The following is a 22,556-nucleotide window of genomic DNA, read 5'->3' on the forward strand; positions in this document are numbered from 1 at the left end:
TAGTGAGGAGTTAAGGCTCTTTCACCTTGCACTGGACTGACATCCAATTCCCTGCACACAGTAGCTCCTAAGCACTGCTGTTTATGGTCCAATTTCCCACCCCCCCCAAAAAAAAACACAAAAACAAAAAAACACCCAAACTTTTTTTCCATGATTTTATTTTTAAATATCCTAAATTCTGAGCTGAAAAATTTATTAACACTGCAAAACACTCAATACCCGCTGAGAAAAATAAGTGTTAACCTACATAATCTTAAATTCAAAGGTAACTCTAGGCCTCCATTCTATATGACCAGACCTGTGTTCAACTGAAATTCAAATAACTCAATAATTCAATTGTTTTCCCAGATCATTTTTAAGCCGGTCAACTGTTCAAGGTCACATAAGTGGTTGGTGACAGCGCTAAAGGTGAAAGTGACATCCTTTTATTAAAACAGCTACCTTTATAGCTTAAAACAAAAGAAACTGGCACACTTCGAAAGCAGGGCTCAGGTTCTAGAATATTTACATACCAGCCAATCAACTGGTACCTCTACTCAAAGAGTTAAACGCACAAATGGCTGGCTAGTGATTAAAAAAAAAAGAAAAAAATCCCAGGGGGAGGAGAAAGTTCCTCAGGCAAGTGCACACGCTTTGCGCACTGGAGTCCAAGATTTCATCCTTGCCACCACATGGTCCCCAAACACCATCAGGAGCAAACCCCAGAGCACTGTGGGGCCCCAAAACAACAACACCAAAAAATTATATAAAAGATGGATTTTAAGAAAAACAGTGTTTTAGAGCAATTAGATATCGGTTATGGAAAGAAAACAAGAGGTCTGAAAAAAATGTAGAATTAATTGACTATCAATTATTCAGTCACCTTTTCCAGGCATCAATTTTCTCAGCTAGTAACAGGGGAGCACAACAAGAAGACATTCATTCCCCTTGGCTAAAAATTCTACTGTTCTATGACATCACTCCTGGTTTCCAGATGTCAGCCCAAACTCTATTCTATGGTATCATCAATAATTTGCAAATGTTAGTCAAAATTTAAGTGAAATATGTTCAGTAAAAATAATCTAGGTTCTAAGGACAGTATGGCATATAAGCAAAAAGCCACAGTCACTAAATACACTATAACAGTGTTTCCCAAAGTGAGTCATACATTCTCCAAGGGGCACTGGAATGATCTACAGGGTGGTAGAAGCCCCCGTATGAGGGTGCAATTGGGAGGCACTTTCTGTTGGTTCACTTCGATTTGGATGGGGAAAACTACATGATTTTCTGTAAAGGGGTGGACTGAAACAATAAAATAATGTGTACATCATCATCGAGTACAGCTTCAGTCCTAGAAAAATTCAGAATATAATACTAGAAAACTGCCTAGAAAATTAGCTCAGATATCATATTTAACAGCCTAAGACAGAACTACAAATGCCAAACTGTAGGAAAGGGGCGCCGTAAAAGAGGTGGTTCAAACCCTGGAGCACAAGGTGTTTTGTTTGTTTGGTTTTGGGTTTTTTCCTTTTTGGGTCACACCTGGTGATGCACAGGGGCTACTCCCGGCTTTGCACTCAGGAATTACTCCTGGCAGTGCTCAGGGGACCATAAGGATGCTGGGAATTGGACCCTTGTTGGCTGCATTCAAGGCAAATGCCCCACTTGCTGTGCTATCACTCCAGCCCCCTGGAGCACAAGTTTTTGCATGCTGTAGCGGGTTCAATTCCCAGAACCACATGGGAAGCACTCAGCACTGCAGAAAGGGAACCCCCAAGTCCTCAGCTGGGAACAGTCCCCAGCCCTGCTGGGTGTGAAATTCTGCCCTCCCCTCCAAGGAAAAAATACCAAAAGCATATAAAATGTTAATCCCAGCCAAGAAGACAGTACAGTATAAAGGCCTTACATGTCTCTCACATGTGACTGACCCAGGTTGGATCCCCCAAGCCCAGGTACAAGGAGTTAATACCTGCCCCCCAAATTTTTTTAACTTTAATCCCCACAGTTGTTCAATAAGCAACAAATAATGTAACTAAATTAAGATTTTGAATGTTATTCTGCTGATTCAACTTATCACATAAGTCTCCCGCAAGCTCCAGCTTCTTAACTGAACCTGGTTGAAACTAAAATATGACTGTGCCCCCACCCCATTCCTTCTTCTTCATCTCCTGCAGAGAAGAACACCTGCCATGGCACTAACAGGTGACAGGTGCACCACCCTCGTTGTCCCTGAGATGCGGCTATGGAGAGAGTGCCAAGAACCATTGGGTGTGGTACAGGCAATCCCAGGACACTCACAGCACTTCCTCCTCAAGCCTCACACTGAGCCATGGTCTTATTAGCCAAGAATCACCTAAGTGGCCCCTTGAATACTCTTGAGAGTCACCACCCCCCCAAAAAAAAGCTGTTGCCTATACCCAAGGATAATAACAGAAATACAATCATAATCTCTAAAGAAAAAATACAAAATACGAAGCAAGTCCTGCTGTAGTGCAAAGCCGTCCAGTCTCCAGTCAATAACTATTACTGGTTCCAGCTTTGTTTAGAGAAAAAGATCCAGTTGCAGCGATGCTTTCAGACCCCGCACCAGGCTGAGCTGCCCGGAGCACTCAGTGTCACAATCCAGTTAAAATTTAACTCCTGGTGTATCACCCCATTCGAAATTTTCGAATTCCTGTAAGTTCTCAAACTCTACATCACTGATAAATCAGAAATAGCACACCACATTGGATGGGATGTAACGTAGAAGGCAACCAATCTCGATTAACAAGATATAAACACACAAGGCTATACTGTAACAGCATGTCAGTAATCCCTTAGACAAGGGCTTAAGGACTCCATGGTGAGATACAAAATCTTCATACACTTTCTTCTAAGGAAACATTTTTGATGATTTTTAACAAATTACTTATAATAAGCAATATTAAATACATGATGCAGGGCTGCTATCGGGGCAGGCTTGAGGGGTAGCTGGAAAAATTGGAAATAACAGTGGTGGGACTGGTTTCGAAATACTGAATATGTAACAAATCATAAACAACTTTATTAAAAATAGTTTTTTTTAAAAAATTTTAAAAATAAAGAAAATGATCTGGGCTAGAAAAACAGTGCAAGGGTTAAGGCACCTCCTGCCTTGTTTGATCCCCAATACCACATATCATCCCCAAGCACAGCCAAGGGTCACTTCTGAGCACAGAGCCAGAACCCCCCTTGAGCACTGCCAGGTGTGAACCAAAACCAAATAGACATATAAAATCATCTGGATACCAGAAATATAGTACAGAGATAAGGCGCCTGCCAAACTGGCCTACCGCAGAACAACCCCCAGCACTATGGTCCACCAAACACTATAGGCAGCAATCCCCCAAGCACCACCCAAATCCCTTTTCAACACCTTCACCCCACGAAGTTCATATATGCATCGCAGATACTACCCTATAACAGAGAGGGAGAAACTAATTCATGATGTGGCATGATCACCATTCAACTTCTTTACATCCAACTCGTAACAGACATATACTCCTATTACAAATTGGCCATAAGACTATTAGTAACAAAAGTGGGCTGGTATGTCAAAAGGGGTCAAAGCACAATGGAGAACCAACTCATCACTTCTCCTGACCAGCAAAAGATGCAAAAGAAGTGCTGACTTTGAGTATAGTTCCAAAGTTAGCTGGTTTCTGAGGCAAATCACTAGCCCTCTACTACAAGCTCATTCATGACGATAGAGATCTTTGTTTTATTCATTAAATATGCCAAGTCCTTAAATATGGCCTAGAATAGACTCAATAAATAATGGTTCAATGAGTAATGATAAATGTTGCTACTGAAAGCAACCATACATCTCAATTACCTCTAACAGCCAATGACTTTGGTTTCTATTCCAAAACATGCATATCCCCCATCACTAACTAAAATAAATTAGTCCTTGGACTATGCAGCATTTTCATACACAACATCTGCGATAATACTAATACTGTTGAATAAGCATTCATTTTAAATAGGTGAAGACACCAATACTCATATATTACTTGCCTACTCATATATATATGGAGTTGGAATTAAAACTCAAATGTGCAACTTCCAAATCCAATAATGATACAGACCATGGTATCGTCGATATAAACATAAATATACACAAATCTTGAAAAACTCTTTTGACATTTTTCTTTAAAAATTTCTCCTGGGGGGCTGGAGCGATAGCACAGTGAGTAAGGCGATTGCCTTGCACGCAGCCAACATGGCCGACACAGGTTTGATTCCCAGCATCCCATATGGTCCCCCGAGCACCACCAGGAGCAATTCCTGAGTGCATGAGCCAGGAGTAACCCCTGAGCATTGCCGGGTATGACCCAAAAAGCAAAAAAAAAAAAATTTCTCCTGGCCTGGAGCCATAGCACAGCGGGTAGGGCATTTGCCTTGCATGCAGCCGACCCGGGGCATCCCATATGGTCCCCCAAGCACCACCAGGAGTAATTCCTGAGTGCATGAGCCAGGAGTAACCCCTGCGCATCGCCGGGTGTGACTCAAAAAAGAAAAAAGAAATAAAAATAAAAATTTCTTTTTAACAAATCATTTAAGGAGTTAAACAACTTCAGAAAATATGCAAACAATCAAAAATCTTTAGTCATTTCTGCTTATGGACAAGAGAAAATAACAAGAAACCAGATTAATCCTCTATTCTCAATTGACCAGAAAACAAAAAATGCTATATGAAAACACCAGTTTAAGACTCTAAACATATGGTGGCATAGGGTAATGACTTCTGAAATAGGAAACAAACTGGATGAGGCCCACAACCGTAGTAGGAGTTGAAGACCCAAAGCTAAAGGTGGGACAAAAAATTAAAATTCGAAATTAAAATGTATGAAATAGAGTGTGCAGGACAGAGTCCCAGAGAGGAGAGAGCTGGACAGGGAAAAGATTTCCCAGATCTCCAGAAGGTTGTCTTCCCAGGGATGCAGCCAACCTCTGATTAGAGCAAAACCTGAAAGGAACAAACTATTCCAAATAATTTAACTGAATATCAGAGCAAAGATCAATACATTTTGTGAGACTCCAAATACACCCAGCACCTAAGAGGGTTAAAAATGATGTCTACCATCCAATCAACAACCGGGCATGCCAAAAAAAAAAAAAGCAGAGAGAGAAATAAATCAAAATCAACCTAAAACTAACACAGATGTTAGAATTAGTAGACATGGACATTTATTATAAATGTACTCCACATATATCACACATGGTCAAAAAACTAAGTAGACCATGGAAAATATAAAAAGGCTCATATATCTAGGGATTAAAAATTAAAATATATGAAAGGAAAACATACACCGAACAAGATTAACGGCAGCCTCAGGATTTCAGAATAAAAGATTAGGAATTCGGGGGCTGGGAAGAGAGCCCAGGGCTAAGGCTCTTGCCCTGCATGTGGCTGAGCCTGGTTCAATCACAAATAGCAAACACTGTCCCCCAAGTAACACCGGGGGTCACTCCTGAGCACAAGCCCAAGAGTATTGGGAACTGCCAAGTGTGGCACAAAAAACAAAAACCCAAAATTAAAACCAAGTAGTCTACATAAGGAGGGCGGAGAGTCAGGACAAGGGACAGGATCAGAGGGTAGGGCTGACCAGGAGCGACTGCTGAAACCGACTGAGTTCCGGGCAGCTCATCACACTGCTCTCCCTACTTCTGAATGTTTGAACTTTTCAATAATAAGCAATTTGGGGGAGCTGGAGAAATAATACAGTGGGTTGGCTGCTTTTTTTTTCCCCTACAAAGTCAGGAGCCAATCTGGACTCAATCCCTGACATGGCATAATAGTCCCACAAGTACTACCAGGAGTGATCCCTGAGCACTGAGCCCAGAGTACAGCCTGAGCATAATGAACAGATATGATCCCCAATCTAAAAACTAAATAATAAAGGGAAAAAAGGGATATTTTTAAATATAAATGTCACATTCAAAAAGGGACTTTTGGGGACAGTAAAATTATTCAGCATGATACAGTGGTAACTGACACTACAGTTACTGAAACCTATCTAACTACAATAGTACAACAGAGTGAACCTTAATGTACACATCAGGGAATTCTAGGGTGAAAGAACGTAAAAGGGCTGGGACATAGCTCAGTGGCACACCTGCTCTGCAAGTATGTGGCCCTGAGTTACAAGCCGGCACCATTAAAAAGCGTGGGCTAGATAGAGATTATAAGAGGTAAAGCACTTTCCTTGCATATAGCAGATCCTGGTACCATCAGGAGTAATCCTAAATGCAAAGCCAGGAGTAAAAAGGAGCACCTCCAGATGTCACCCAAAAAAAAAAACATCAACAACAACAACAAGATGTCTTTCCAGAACCACCTCTTGTGGGATTCAGGTATATCTATGAGTTTTCATCAGGAGTCTGCATAAGGCCTTCAGAGTCTGTGTGAGAAACTACACACAGTAAACAAAGCTTCCAATGTATGGGTCTCTGTGCCTTTATTTTTTGGGGGGAGGGGAGTCCTAAGGCTTCTACAAAAAAGAGGTTTTGAGAACCACTGACACTTCTTTTTGTCCCAACTACCAAGGGGCAAAGCTGAAAAATTACTGCTCTTAAACATGATAGCATCTCAGTACCATCATCTGCCCTGCAAAGGACTTGACCACATAGCCATTATTACAAGCAATTAAGAAACATGTCCAGGGAGTTTTATAACTCTACAAGAAAGTGGTTGAAAGGCATCAAAAGAGGCGGCGCGGGGGGGGGGGGGGGGGGGGGGGGGAAGCTATGTCTAAATTTTCTTTAGATTGTAACAATATAATCTCTTTATTATACCATACTTCATTTCATCTAAAGTATGTGTTACTAAGAAAGCTGTCCATTAACTAATGACTTACCACTGCTTGTAAGGCAGCTTGTTTTAAAAGTGGAAAAACTGGACATCTTATAACCAAGAAAGCATGGCACTCAAATGGTTTATTACCCGGGACCCGGCTCTGATCTCTTAAATGAGCTGCTCAGAGTAGTTCTAGAATCTGTATTTCGTTTAAGCCCCTCAGATGATTCTGGTTAGATAAAGACCAAAATAAACAGCTCATTTCACTGCATAGTGAAGAAAACATATACTTCAGAGTCACATAGCTTACTGTGACCTCCAATAAATTTGGCAACTTCCCCAAGGCTCAGCTTTATCTGTCAAAAAAAAAAGGGGGCAATGCCACCTACTTCCTGGGATTGATAAATGGGAAGTACTTGGCACGTACTAACATATGCATAATTATGGAAGAACATATTTACTTAATGAACAAGACATAACAAAGTAACCCTAGGAAGAATGAACCCTAGGAAACCTATTCAGAAATACTTCAGCGTGCCACACTGTCATTCACTGGGCAGAATACAAGGAACCACCCAGTATTTTTGCTCTATCCAGCAAGACACATGCATTTGTTTTGGCACATCACATTTTCAGAGTCTACACAGATAAAAACTGTTTAGTAACATTCTGAGTCAAAAAATTTTTGTTATCCCTATCAACAAAGATAACTCACCAAAAAAGTAGACTTTTACAGTATGTGATATAATCTCAGAGTACCAAGTGGCTATTTTATGCCCAAGCTTTATTCTGTTTTGTTTTAGTATGTACAGGATGGCAAGGTTTTTTTTTTTTTTTCAGAATAGTGCCATAACCCACAACAGTAACCCACAAAAGTAATACTGTGAAACTTCAGTTCAAGGTACTCCCAAAAACTACCCAGTGCTCAGTTCCTAAAGAGACCCTTCAAGCCCAAAAGTATTTTAGGCAGCACCTTCCGCACTGACTGGTCGACTCAGGATGTGACTCATGGGGAGCAGGCTTAGCCATAATTGGATAGAGTTCTCCCACATGTGTAGAATGAAGAAGAAAAAACTCGAAACCCACAATTGCACAATGTCTCTCTCTTGCTCTCTCAATGAAGAACACATGGTCACAAATGAATGCTGTATCAAGGCCACTGACCCCACCCAAAATGCCCAGGGCTCAGAGACAGCTGCAGGGTGCTAGCCCCCTTCCCCTCGCACCCTACCTCCTCAGGGGTCCGGGCCACGGCAGACGGTGCAAGGCAGACTGAAGAAAAGCACGTTCCCACCAGCCTCCCGCTCTGAGCACACAGCCTGGGAGCTGAGAGGTCTGGGCAGGAGGAACACAAGGTTCATCTCATTTTCCTTTCCCTCCCAAAAAGGCAGGAGGCCCTCAGTACAGCAGCCCACATCTGAAAACCTAGCTATCTCTCTGACGCCTCCCTTTCCTTTAGCACTGAGGTCTCCACCATTACTTCTTCTCTAAACTCCCTAAAAATTCCTCACAAACCCACCCCACCCCTTTAACTCTCCAGCCGAGTCCTGTCACCAGAGGCCGGCTCTCACTGGCTGTTTTCTTCTGTATCTCAGTCTTGACTACCTTCCAATTCTACATTCTGCCACTCACTGATCTTGCCAACTTTTCTCATTTCATCAGATTTTTTCCTATTCCTTTCTGGTGTGTGTGTGTGTGTGTGTGTGTGTGTGTGTGTGTGTTGTGAGGGTCAGGGCGGCTGGGCCATACCAGGACATGCTATTACTAGCTCTGCATTCAAGAACAATCCCTGATGATGCCCAGGGTACCTGGGTCAGGAGGAAGAGGCCAGCATTAACTCATCAGACCCAATACTTCCTTCTGCTCATGCTATCTTCCCCACCTGACATGAACCCTTTTCTGCCCAATAAACCCATTCTTCAAAATAAGACTCAAACTGGGACAGGAGCAATAGTATGGCAGGTAGGGCCTTTGCCTTGCACGTGGCCAACCTAGGTTTTATCCCCAACATCCCCTACGGTCCCCCAAGCACCACGGGGAGTAATTCCTGAGTGCAGAGTCAGGAATAATTCCTGAGTATCACCTTGTGTGACCCAAAAAGCTAAAAAATAAAATAAGGCTGAAATGGTTTCTTTTTTTCTGGAACAGCTTCTCTAATCACTCTAAGTACTTCCCCTTCCTGCAATTAAAAAGTATAATTACACTGGGGCAGGCCCAGTAACGTCTCCATTGTGAGACTTGTTGTTACTGTGTTTGGCATATCGAATACGTCATGGGTAGCTTGCCAGGGCCCGCTTGAGCAAATCAATGAACAGCGGGAGGACAGCGCTACATTGGGGCGGGCAGGGGGGGGGGGGGAGGCAGGTAGTACAGCAACTGAGGTGCTTGTCTTGCCATATGGCTGACCCAGTACCTCACATAGTCCCCTAAACTCGTCAGGAGTGATCCTTGAGTGCAAAGTCTGGAGTAAACCCTGAGTACCGCCAGGTATGCCCCCCCACCCCAAAGAAATACAATAACAAATGAATCACCGTCACTGTCACTGTTCTCCCGTTGTTCATCGATTTGCTTGAGCGGGCCCAGTAACATCTCCATTGTGACACTTGTTACTGTGTTTGGCATATTGAATACATCATGGATAGCTTGCCAGGCTCTGCCATGCAGGCAAGAGTATCTCGGTAGCTTGCCGGGCTCTCTGAGAGGGGCAGAGAAATCGAACCTGGCTTGGCTGGGCTGGATGCACGCAAGGCAAACACCCTACCCGCTATGCTATCGCTCCAGCCCAGCAAGTTTAAATTAACTATTATCTCAGAGTTATAGTTATAAAAGTAATTTCCCCTAAGCAATTCTGAATTCCTAGAAGAAAGGAATTTAATAATTCTGAAACAACACATTTATCTTTATTTAGTTATGTACTCTGGTATCAGGAAATAAACTCAGGGCCTCATCTGTGCAAAGCATGCACTCTACAGAAATCCCATGAATCATCATTTTCTACCACAATGTACGGTGCTTTGTTACGGTTCAAAATTGGCATACTATGACCTCAACCAGTATTGATTTAATAAAATAAGATGAATCAATGCTAAACTCCTTCCCACTCTTTAAGAGATGCAAATTATATCAATTGTGAACTTCAAATTCGTGGGAGGCAGACTGTTCTCAAGCCTGACACCATAGCACCATCACTACTACGGCCAACCAACGTATACTGGGACCTCCCACCCCAGCACCTTACTCCCAGACGTCTGGCACTGCCCTTGCCACAGAACACCTTCATGAGCTCTGGCCTTCCAGAATGATCTATGGAATGAGGACACAGGAGGATGGACATGATATTCGAGACGAGCACCTGCAGAAAGGTTACCGGCTGTCCTCTTTCAAGTATACTGGTCAATCAAAACTGCCCAAAGTCAGCTAGGATGCACCATGGATTCAGGACTGAAGGAAGACCAAATCGCTCACCACCCAAAGGCCCTGAATCAGACTTCTCGTCACTAAACTGAAAAAACTATAGTGCGGCCAGTGAAGGAGGAGCAAAGCAGCGAACTCTAGAGACAGCTCTGTCTGGCTGAGAATTTTTTTTTTCTTTTTGGGTCACACCCGGTGATGCACAGGGGTTACTCCTGGCTCTGCACTCAGGAGTTACTCCTGGCGGTGCTCTGGGGACCATATGGGATGCTGGGAATCAAACCCGGGTTGGCCGCGTGTAAGGCAAACCCGCTGTGCTATCTCTCCAGCCCCTGGCTGAGACTTCTGGAGTCTAGACAGACAGACTTCCATTACAAATCCCAACCTGACTACCAAGGAACAGAGTAATCAGTTACATTCTTACCCCAGGACACTTCCTTTATCTGCAGCATGGAAACCAGCCAGAGAGACAGGCCAAAGGGCACATTCCGCATTTTCAACCCCAAGCACCACCAGAAGCAACCCTGAAGCACAGAGCTGGGAGTATCCTAAGCACCTTGGGAATGATCCAAGACAGAAAAGGAAGCAGTATGTATCTAACACAGGGATTATCTCTGTGCCTGATACAGGCAAAACACAGCATACATCAGCATCAAAGGTACCTACAACTATCACTGATACTCTTAATATTGTTATAAAAATACCATACATATCAGCCTTCAATGGGCAAAGCCCAATGCTCATGCCATTTACACACTGCAGAACAATCACTAACCCATCCCTATGTCCTTCCCAAAAAGGAAGGTCAAGTTCCTCAGGCTGAGTCTAAAAGCTCAGTCCCAAGAGCCATCAAACACCACCTGAGACTCATCAGGCCTGATAAAGGGGTCTGCAAAGCAGTTGGACCTCCAAGTACAGGAAAAGACCCAAAGTTCTGCCTGAAGAAGCTGATCTGCAGATGCAAGAGAAGTTCAAAGTTTCATAGCCTGAACGGCAGCATCTTTATCCTCCCCCATGAGAGAGCCCAGTACAGGCAGTAGCCAAAACTCACCAAGTGCTCCAAGAGAAAGGAGGCATTTTGTCTGCAGACTCCTCCCAAAGAAGTACAAAGGAGGGCTGGGCTCCCAAGGAAAAGTCTACCCACGCTCCAGAGAAAGTCCCTAGACCACCAACACACATACACCTGCTCTCTCTCCCTAATCAAACTTTCAGCATCTCACTCTTAATTATATACAGCCAAGGATCACCAGATAGTTGCGATCTAAACTAACAAAAAGAACGATGAAATGGGAGGAGATGTACAGTGGTAGAACGCTCATATTCATAATAGATGTCAATCCCAGGAAACCACACCAAACCAAAAATAAAGAAAGAAAATGAACTATGAAATGAACAGTCAGAAGAAAGAGTAAAAATATGAGCCAAAGAAGATAGTACTGTATGTAGGGCACTTGGTCTGCATGTGGCTGACCTGAGTTCAATTCCCAGCATTACATATGAACCCCAAGGACCACCTAGAATGATCCCTGAAGACAGAGCCAGGAATAAACCCTGATCAACATCAGGTGTGGCCCAAACCCCATTCACCCAAAATACAAAAACAAATACAGACAGACACACAGTCAGTCTCTCTCTCTCTCTCTCTCTCTCTCTCTCTCTCTCTCTCCCCCCCCCCCCCCAATACTGGGGATATGGTTCAGCAGAAGAGCACAAGCCTTGCACTTCTGTGACCTGGATTAGATTCCCAGGACTGAAACACACACAAACTTCACATCAAAGATAAGTGAGGGTAATTATGAAAATGCAAGGAAATAGAAAGAGAACCAAAAAGGAGCTACTAAATTTAAAAAGAATTATCAGTAAAATTTAAAATCAACAGGTCCTTGGAAGATGAAATTTAAAAATCATACCCCACCTCCAACAATAAAGATCTAAATAAGAAGCAACTTACAATCTGAAAATTAATTTTAAGGACTACATAACAGGAAGGAAGGAAGGAAGGAAGGAAGGAAGGAAGGAAGGAAGGAAGGAAAGAGACAATACAGCAGATAGGGCACTTGCCTTGCAAGCAACTGACTCAGGTTTGATCCCTGAGCCCACCAGGTGTGATCCCTGAGCACAGAGTCAGGACTAAGTCTTGAACACCTCCGGGTGTAGTCCAAAAATGAACGAAAGAAAGAAAGAAAGAAAGAAAGAAAGAAAGAAAGAAAGAAAGAGAAAGGAAGGAGGAAGGAAGGAAGGAAGGAAGGAAGGAAGGAAGGAAATTATCAAAGCAATTACTGACATTTTTGAAAACTGAAGGGCAAATCTCTAGATGGCAAGGACCCACACCAACAGAAATGATCTACACAGGAGCTTTGAAAGGGGTCAAGGCGCTCACTCCAAGGGCTGGAGCACGTGCCCTGCAGGTTCCAGCTGGGTTCTCAGCACCCGTGGGTCCAGATGGCACCGCAGAGTCATCACCAGCACTGAACCACTGGGCCTCCACTGCTGGAGGAGTACCCCCAGTCCTGAGCACTGCCTGGGGAGTCCCCCCACCAAAAATAAGAAGAAAGTTTTGGAATACCAGAGAGAAAGACTCCACACTTTAAGATAACAATACTAATAACCTGTTCTGAAGAGAATAAGAATGTGGGGGGTTGGAGAAATCGGGCAATGAGTCGGGCGCCTATCTTGCGCCCAGCTGACCAGCTTCCATCCCCAACTCCCCGACTCCCTGAGCCCCACCAAGAGTAAGCGCTGAGTACCGCTGGGTGGCCCCCAAGTCAAACAAATTCATTTAATGTAACTTAATTTAGAAGAATTAGAATAGCCTTAGTTTATCAAAAATCCTTCAAGTCAGGAAAAGTGTAAAAATGACATCAAAACTGAAAACCTTTGTTTCAAACTAGTACTCTGAAATTCAGCCAAAACATCCACAAAGCATTAAGAGCAGGACAGACACCTTGAGGCAGGCAAGGGCATAAATAATTTACTTCCCCGTGAAACCCCTTCTTGGGAGGCTGCTGAGGACACATTAGCCACATAGTGAGAACCAAGAAAAGGGGGCAGAGGCTGCCAGGCAGGAGATGACAGCCCTGCCATGCAGGACGGATGCAAGGCCCAGAGAAGGGATCACGGTAAGGAAACCAAGAGAACTGCTTGATAGATGTTTTACCTGGACGGGGAAAAAAGAAGAATCCAAAAGCATTCAACATGCGTGAATGAAGTGAGTGAGGAAATGAAGCAATGGCTACATTTAAAAAAAAAACAACAACAAAAAACTAATCAAAAAGTCTGAGGCAGTTATTTGCTTAAAAAAATGTACAGGAAAAGCAAACATAATCATAGGTCATTATGCCGGATCGGAAGGCATTTAATCAGAGGCGCAGCTCCGAGGGCTGGGAGGAGCACATGCATGGCACTCAGGAAGCCGGGTTCCATCCCGAGCAGCGCCTGGCTGTCCCAAGCACAGCTGGGAGTGACTCCGAGCTCTGAGCACTGCTGAGCACAATCCCGAAACAGAAACAAATGAAAGAAGGTATTTAAACCCCGAATAACACAAACATACAGCTCCAAAGCCTATTTAAAAGCCTCAGACTCTAGAAGAGGGACTGGGGAAATGGGACCATCAGGCCTCTACCCACTTGCTCCTTCTCCAGTGGTGGCCAAGAAATATTTCCCCAGCAGACTGTAGGAGGGAGATGGGAAGAGGACCTCCTCCTGGCTGGATGCAGTCGAGAGACCCGCTGTAACAGGTGGCCTGACTCGCTGTGCCTTAGAAAAAACCCTGCTGGAGGTCCCTCTCCTCAGAGACGGGCTAGGCTGATGAGCAAGGCAATCCCTCCCCTTCCACCTGTTCCAGGGAATAAACTGGCTGTTCAACAATCAGGTAACGAAAACATCATTTCAAGTACTCATTAGCAGTAATTTTTTTTCCACTGTACTATTATCAAGCTCTATTTATATAAAAGTATTTAAATTTTAAAAGCTGCCTGCAGCCTATGTCAAACTTTGATTTAAAGAAGGGAAAAAAAAAAGATTGCAAATTGTCTGACTTTAAACAGGTGACTCAAAAGTCTCATATTCCTCATCTCTGCAAAGGGAATAATGATATCTACCTCACTGGGTCACAAGAAAATTAGAGGAAATAATGTGCATAAAACATGCTGGGGCAGATACAGGGCAGGCACTCAATCAATGTCAGTCTCCGGTTTTCCCTCATCTCCCTCCTCCTACCTCTGGCTGATTTCTAGGAGGGATGGGGCACCACAGGCCTCTGGCTCAGGGCTTACTCGGCACTCACAGATCACTCCTGGCAGGGCTTGGGGGACCCTATGTGGTCCCAGGGGTGAAGCCCCAATTGGTCACCTACAAGGCAAGAGCTCCCCAACCCCAATTTCTTCAATGTGTTTTTCAAATTTATTTCTTCAATGTCTTTTTCGTGTAAACAAAGTCATGACATACACAAGTTTTTAAGCAAAAAGTTTCATAAAGGAGGGGCCATACATTATTCACTTATAATTTTTATAAAAATCAATGCGCTTTGAGTTCATTTGTAAGCATTATTTTTCCTAATCCTTCATCTATGGACCCAGTATCAACCCAATCGCCCCAGTTCTTAATTAGGATAAACTAAATTCAGTTAAACTGAAAAACTGCATTTAGAAAGACAGGACATGTGGTTGGAAAGACAGTACATGCAGCAGGTACAGATTTGATCCCCCGCATGCCATAAGGTCCCCCAAGCACCACCAGGAATGATTCCTGAGTTCAGAGTCAGGAGTAACCTCTGAGCATTCTCCCCGGGTGGCCCAGAGCAACCCCCACCCCAGCACCACCAAAATAAGGCGAAAGCTTTGACATTCCCAGGACTGCAAAACGCAGATGGACGAACAACGTTGAACAGTAAAGCCATTCCCTTCCAGCACCGAGCGGACCTCAAGAAACTTCAAGAAGACTCACAACTTTAAAACCCAAAGTAAAACTTGACAGATAATGGGTTCTGGAGAGAAGGACTTAAATGCTCCCCAGATCTCAGACGAAAGGGGGGGGGGGCGGGCAAGTAGAATAAAAGCATCTGCAACACTTAAAATTATTTCCTTGGGGCTCATTTCGATCAGACCCTCCTCTCCTGGGGGAGGCTCTTTCCCGCCCCACCAGGTCCTCCCACGAGCCCACCACCCTCTCTCCAAATCAACTCCCTAGACGGCAACAAAGCTAACGAGAAGCGAACTTTTCTTCCCAGGTATTCGGAGCCGCAGACGGCCCAGGAACGCAGGAGCAGCCCCAACCCACACACAGCCGGAGATTCAGTCCCCGTTTAAATTACCCTTACGGGCTCCCAAATTTGGAGACTGCCACGAACCGCACCTTCCGAACCCCGCACTTGGAAAGGGGGAAAAAAATAAAAATAAAAAGGTGATGGGGAGAAGGGAGGGAGGTGGATGAAAATCAGAAAGTAGGTGCACGGTGCTGCGCGGCCTTTCGGGGGCATCGAAACCACGGCCGGGAGCGTGCAATTTCGGGTCAGAAACGTGCATTTTTTTGGGGGGGGGGGGGCAACCCCTCCCCAACACTCCGGGCCCTGCCTGCAGCGGTACGCACGGACCTGGCCGCAGAAGTGCTGCGCGGGCGCGGGGCTGCCAGGGCTGCCGGGGCTGGGTCCGGCCCCGCGGCCGGGACCTGGGTCCAGGGCCCCGGCCACCGCTCGCGCACGGGTGGGCTGACCCCCCGCCCGCCCCCGCCGGGGACCACACCTCCCGGCCCGCACGGCCGCCGGCGGCCCGGGCCGCGGCCACCCGACGCGCGGGGACGCGCTGCGGGGAGCGGCGCGCCGTGGGCAGCGCCGAGTGACCGGAAGCGGCCGGGCCCGCGCGCCGCGCACTCACCGAGCAGCCGGCGCACCTCGTCCTCGCTCAGGTAGAGGCTCACGCTGGGCCCCGCGGCCGCCGGCGGCAGCGCGGGGGCCCGCGGGGCCGGGGCGGCGGCGGCGACGGCGGCGCGGGGCGCGGGCAGCAGCGCCGGCAGCGCCAGCAGGAGCAGCAGCAGCCGCGGCGGCGGCGGCGGGGCCCTCAGGCCGCGGCTCCCCGGGAGGCGGCCCCGGCCCGGCGGCCCCGGCCGCGCCGCCCCGCGCATGGCCGCCGCCGCGCCGCCGCCCACCCCCGGCCCCGAGCCCCTCACAGCCCCGAGCCGGGGGCGGCCGCCCAGCTCATGGCGCCGCTTCAGCCCGCCCGAGCGCGCCGCCGCGCGGCCTCGTCCTCTGCGGGGGGCGGGCCGCGGGGGCGCGCCCGTGCGCGCGGCCGCCGCCGCGGGGGCGCGCACGCACGCCCGGCCCGCCGGGGTGCGGGCGGGCGGGCGGTGCCGGGCTGGCTCCGGCGAGCCTGGGCGCGCGCGGGCCCCCCGCCCCCGGCCCCGGGTGCCCCCGCTCGGGCGGCCTGCGTGGACCGGCCTGAGGGCTGCGAGGCTCTCGCCCCCCAGTGCGGAGTCTGGGCTGGCAGTCGGGCTCGGGCCGCGCCCGCAGCCCAGCGCGCTCCCACAGCCAGGGAAATAAAAAAGTGCCAGGATGCCGCGCGCCAGTTGTTAAGAAGAAAAGAAAAGAAAGAAAAAACTTGCTTTGGGGGGCTGGAGCGATAGCACAGCGGGTAGCAAAGCGCGCATTTGCTTTGCACGCGGCCGACCCGGGTTCGAGTCCCAGCATCCCATATGGTCCCCCGAGAGCCACCCCTGAGCATCGCCGGGTGTGACCGAAAAAGCAAAAAAAATAAGTAAATAAACTTGCTTTTTGTTTAGTGAGCAAAGGCAGGAACAGATATCGCCTTTTATCTCACCGCGAGAGACGAACGTTACCATTTCTGTGTTCGGGCGGATTTGCGCACTACACGTTTATTTTCCAAAAATAAAAATCTTGCCTAGCAAACTTCAGCAGCCTGTTCTTAGCATCGGATACACGTTTCCCCCTGCATGCATGTGTGTCGGTCTCTGATTAACTTTCGGTCCAGACCAGGCTTTGACAGCACTCCCACTCGCCCCCCACACCACACACACACCCCTCTGCCAGTAATCTGCAGTGCAGTATATGCAAAAACTTCTCTCCGGGTCTCCTGTGTACTTGGGAAATCTATCCCCCACCTCACCCCCCAGAAAAGGTTAAGAATCCCGGATACACCCAGCCTTTGACCTCTGGCCTCAGGATGTGATTACACGAGCCACCCACCCTCACGGTCAAATTTGCTCCAGTCCCCAGCGTCCGGGTCATTTCGCGGCAGCGGACGCGGGACCTGGGCCCGACCCTGAAGAAGCAGCTGCAGAGCCAGGCCTCCCTTCTGTGCAGTTGCTCCCGAATTGGGGAGGCCCTGGCAAAGACGCTATTTTTATCTCCTGGGGAGCCTGAGTTGGGAGACTGAGCAGGCTGCAAGTCCTGGAACTTGGTTTTCTCCCAGGGCTGAATTCCGATCAGAGATAAGCTATCCCCCAGCTTATACTCCCTGTCCATCAGGAGGAGGCTGGACCAGGAGCGAGGGCAAAGGAAAACGTTCCACCTGCCAACAGACAGATACGTTGACAGTCAGCACAAAACATGGGATGCGGCACTGATACTAGTTATTAAAGGGTTGGGCTCTGTGCAGACAGACCTGGAGCTGGGAACTGGCTGCATGCTCCAGGCTCTCAGCTCAGGGCTTTTGGCTTTTTTGTTGTTATTGCTAATTTTCACTCTTGAGCCGCACACTGTGGTACTGGGGGTGACTCCCAGCTTGATGCTTTGGGTCACTCCCTGAGAGTTTGGGGGTCCAGGCACAGCCAGGAATCTGTTCACAAAACTAAAAGTAAAGGATCTGGCAGGTTGCGGGGGCGGGGGGGGGGGGGGGGGGTGAGTGGTAATAAAAGAATTTACCAAAGGCAAGTAAGACACATTTCTTGAGGGGCTGGAGCAATAGCACAGCAGGTAGGGCATTTGCCTTGCATGCGGCCGCCCCAGGTTCAATTCCCAGCATCCCATATGGTCCCCCGCACACGTCCAGGAGTGATTCCTGAGTGCAGAGCCAGGAGTAACCCCTAAGCATCGCAGGGTATGACCCAAAAAGAAAAATAAAAAGAAACGTTTATTGATACTCTAGGAGAGGGCATAGCAGTCTGAGCTGGGATGGACATTGGAGGTGTTGCTAGCCTTAAGAGCAGGGAACAGTGTGTGTGACTTGCAGGTGGCATTGTTGGGACTTTGCTGCACAGTTGTACCAATTTTGCTGCACGTTTTCCCAATGTGGTTTTCCACAGAAGGCATTATTCCCTCTGCCCAGAGTAGCAAGATGTTCTGAGAAGGGGGTGTGGTGCCTGCGGTCAGCCAGGCTGCACAATTGTGTGCAAAGTATTATTTTGTAAGCCCGCTTTGCAGCCCACAGCATGCGCTCCAGCGCTTTGAGCTATCTGACCAGCCAGGAAGTTTCTTAAGCGATGGAATGTGGTTTTGGTGGCTCACAGCCCCTGTTTTCTGAGGGAATCTCTTGTCAGCAACTTGAGGCGATCTGATGTGAACAGAACACAGAGCTATCTGTCGGGCCTGGCTGGGTTGTGTTCTTGTTCACTGAGCGACCTTGGGAAAATTACTTAAACTCACAAGCCTCGGTTTCCTCATTCAGAGAAGAGTGAGGGTGTGGGAGACTTAGGACTAGTAGATGAGGACTTAGTTGTTCTTATTATTAACCCCTTCCCTCTAAGCTCCACTTTTGTAAATTTCAGCACCTAGGGCGTTCGCCTTACAAGCGGCCAACATGGCCGACCCGAGTTCGATTCCTCCGCCCCTCTAGGAGAGCCTGGCAAGCTACCGAGAGTATTCGATATGCCAAACACAGTAACAACAAAGTCTCCAATGGAGACGTTACTGGGCCCGCTCGAGCAAATCGACGATCAACAGGAGGGCCTTTACCTTACCTTTACCTATTACTAATAAAGTATTCCTGAATCCAGGACCCTTAGGAACTTCACTCAAGAGATGGGAGAGACGGGTTGGGGTGACAGTACTTGCCTTGCAAGACTCCAACCTGGGTTCCATCCCAGTGCCCCATATGTTCCCCCAAGCTCGCCAGGAGTAGTACTGAGTGCAGAGCTAGGAGTTAAATCCTGAACAACCTGGGTGTGCCCCCAATAAAAAGCCCAGAGAGTGACAGCTCAACAGGCCGAGCATATGCTTTGCATGTGGGAGACACAGGTTCGATCCCTTGCCCCCTCCCCATGTCCCCCAGGAGCAGCTCCAAAACATCGCTAAGTGTGCCACCCCACTGGGGGGAAAAAACTTTAAAGCACCTTTCCTGGCACCAGCTGTTCCTCAATAAGCTTATGCCCGATCTTGGTGCTTGACTCTGGGTCACGTTGCCCAGCAAGATGCTCCCATAAGGACAGCTGATAAATGTGCTTGGTCTTATCAGAGCTTTAAAGCAAAAGTCAAAAGCTCCCAAAGAGCAGTTTCTAGGCCAAGGTGTGACCAGCAGCAGGGAACTTGGAGAACAGCAGATTCCTGGGCGGGAGAGATAGTTCAGCCGATGGGGCACTTACGGTGCGTGTGGCTGACCGAGGTTCGAGCCCCAGCATTCCATATATTCATCCAAGCACTGGCAGCAGTGATCTCTGAGCACAGAGCCAGAAGTAAAACCCTTAGCTCCACTAGGTAGGGCCCCAAAAACAAAACAAGAAAAGCAAATTCCTGAACCCCACCCCACAATACAAAAGGAGCAGTTTCAAGGGGTTGAAACACATAGAGATGCCATCTACACATTTTGTTATTTATTTAGGGAGTCCCTCCCCACACACCCTCACCCCCCGAAGGGTACCACAGACCCCCCAGGTGGTTCTGGCATCTGTGGACAAAACTCTCTGCTCTGCTCTCTCTCTCCTTCGCCTACTGGAGTTGCCTTCCCTGTGCTCTCCCTGCCTGCCTCTTACACCTTCTGTCTGTTCCACACACAGTTGCCAGAGGCCCCCTGCTAGACTTAGCCAGACCCTGGCAGGCCCTGACTCCAAAGGCGCCCAAGAGAGTCCTTCCAAGGTAGCTCTCACTCCCTGCACCATCCTCCCTTCCCTTTAGACCTTTCCACCTCCCTCCCCACCATGGCTTCTCTGCTGTACCAGAACATTCCTACTTCAGGTCCTGGGCTCACATGGTTTCCTCTCTCAACCTTTGGCAAATGTCTAAATAAGATGAAAATGTCAAACTCCCCACACTTTAACTGCCCCAAGAAGAAATTACTTCTCCTTGGTCTGACATAAAGATCTCACAACCCCTGACCCATCGCTGGAGGAGGGTTCTTTCCCTGTCCGGTAAAGGTGTGGGTGTCAGGTAGGTCAACTGGGAAGCTTGTGAAGTGATATTGGTTGGAGAAGTAGAGAGCCAGGGACGTTGTGGACTCGATGGAGACCTACTTCCCTCCTGCCTGATCCACCTAAGTCTCCCAGGGAAGTGCCTGGAGGTTGGGGGGTAGGACTGGGTTGGGTTGATCATGAGCTACACTGCAGCATGCTAATGTTCTACCAACCCCATGAGGCAGCCACCATGTTATACCTAAGGTGAACCTGATCTACGTGGCACTCGAATTGGTCCCCACCATCCAGATTTGGGGTAAGCCATGGCCTTAGGCAGGAGCAAGGGATCTCTCTTTGTAGGTAAAGGAAAATTAGGATACTACATATGGTGGAGGGGTTGACCACATGCAAAGAGAATCACCTTAACCCCTTTACGGACACTAAAGTTTATCATAGATAAATCTAATGATCTCTTGATATCATCTGTATTTTGTGTCTAACTTAAGAAAGGCCTTGCCAAAAAAGCACATGAGAAAATGCTCTACATCATTAATCATCAGAGAGATGCAGATCAAAACCACAATGAGATACCATCTCATATCTCAGAGACTGGCCCACATCCAAAAGAACAAAAGCAATCGATGCTGGCGTGGATGTGGCGAGAAAGGGACACTCCTTCACTGTTGGTGCGAATGCTGACTGGTTCAGCCCTTTTGGAAAACAGTATGGACGATTCTCATAAAATTAGAAATTGAGCTCCCATTTGACCCAGCAATACCACTCCTGGGAATATATCCCAGAGGGGCAAAAATGTATAGTCGAAGTGACATCTGCAATTGTTTGTTCATTGCAGCACTCTTTACAATAGCCAGAATCTGGAAAAAAACCTGAGTGCCCGAGAACAGATGACTGGTTAAAGAAACTTTGGTACATCTACACAATGGAGTACTATGTAGCTGTTAGAAAAGATGAAGTCATGAAATTTACATACAAGTGCTACTACATAGAAAGTATCATGCTAAGCGAAATGAGTCAGAAAGAAAGGGATAGACATAGAAAGATTGCATTCATCTGGGGAACATAAAGCAACAAAATAGGAGACTAACACCCAAGAATGGCCGAGATTAGTACCAGGAATTTTACTCCATGGCTCGGAGGCCAGCCACACATGCTAGGGGAAAAGAGAACTTAGAGAAGGGAGAACCAAATAAAAGGTGTTGGGAGGATCCTCCCAGGATGGGAGAAGCATGCTGAAAGTAGACTATAGACCAAACATGATTGCCACTCAATGCCTCTTTTGCAAACCACAACACCCAATAGAAGAGAGAGAACAAAAGGGAATGCCCTGCCACAGAGGCAGGGTGGGATGGGGGGGATGGGATGTGGGAGGGATACTGGGATCCGTGGTGGTGGGAAATGGGCACTGGCGGAGGGATGGGTATTTGATCATTGTATAATTGAAACCGAAGCACAAAAATTTGTAAGTCTACAATTGTACCTCATGGTGTCTCACTAATAAAAATTTTTTAAAAAATTTTTTAAAAAAGGCTTTGCAATTAAACCCTCCCCCCAAACACCGTGCTTTTAAATTTTAAAAAATTAGCTCCTTAATCCATGTGGAATTTATCTTTACATATGGCATATCACGCAGTTTAATCTTTTCCTTATTGAGAGGCATTTGTCCCAAATACCATTTACTGTATGTATTGAATACATTCTAAGTTGTTGTAAACGATTATATTAGTCAGAGTTCTCGAGAGATGAACAGACCAGGAAATTATAGAGAGACCAATAAATATATAGAGAGAACATTTATTTTAAGAGTCTGCTCCCATGACTATGGAGGCCAACAAGTCCAAAAATTGCTTCCTCAAGGCTGGAGAACTGGAAAGCCAGTGGTGTATGTGGTCCAGTGAGGCTCCAAAAGTCCAGGAAGGATGGGACAAGGGTGTGAGTACTAGACAAAGCCTGAGAACCAGGCACACGGGAGGAGACCTCAGGCTGATCTCTTGGGAAAAAAGGGGGTGGGGAGGCGTTGTGGGGGAATTTGCCCTTCCTCCTGATGTAGGTTCTGTTG

General features: G+C 47.1%; 1 protein-coding gene across 2 annotated transcripts in view; it reads right to left on the reverse strand.

The window, feature by feature from the left end:
- RYK (receptor like tyrosine kinase) overlaps positions 1-16,339 on the reverse strand; it is an 83,270-nt gene extending 66,931 nt beyond the window's left edge. For both annotated transcript variants that reach the window (XM_056121350.1, XM_056121349.1), the window contains exon 1: positions 16,078-16,339. In XM_056121350.1, coding sequence (XP_055977325.1) covers positions 16,078-16,324 — 247 coding nt within the window. In that variant the 5' untranslated portion in view covers positions 16,325-16,339. The remainder of the gene's footprint in view (positions 1-16,077) is intronic.
- Between the last annotated feature and the right edge of the window lie 6,217 nt (positions 16,340-22,556).

This window comes from Sorex fumeus, unplaced genomic scaffold (genome assembly GCF_029834395.1).
Source record: "Sorex fumeus unplaced genomic scaffold, SorFum_2.1 ptg000044l, whole genome shotgun sequence".
Classification (NCBI taxonomy): domain Eukaryota; kingdom Metazoa; phylum Chordata; class Mammalia; order Eulipotyphla; family Soricidae; genus Sorex; species Sorex fumeus.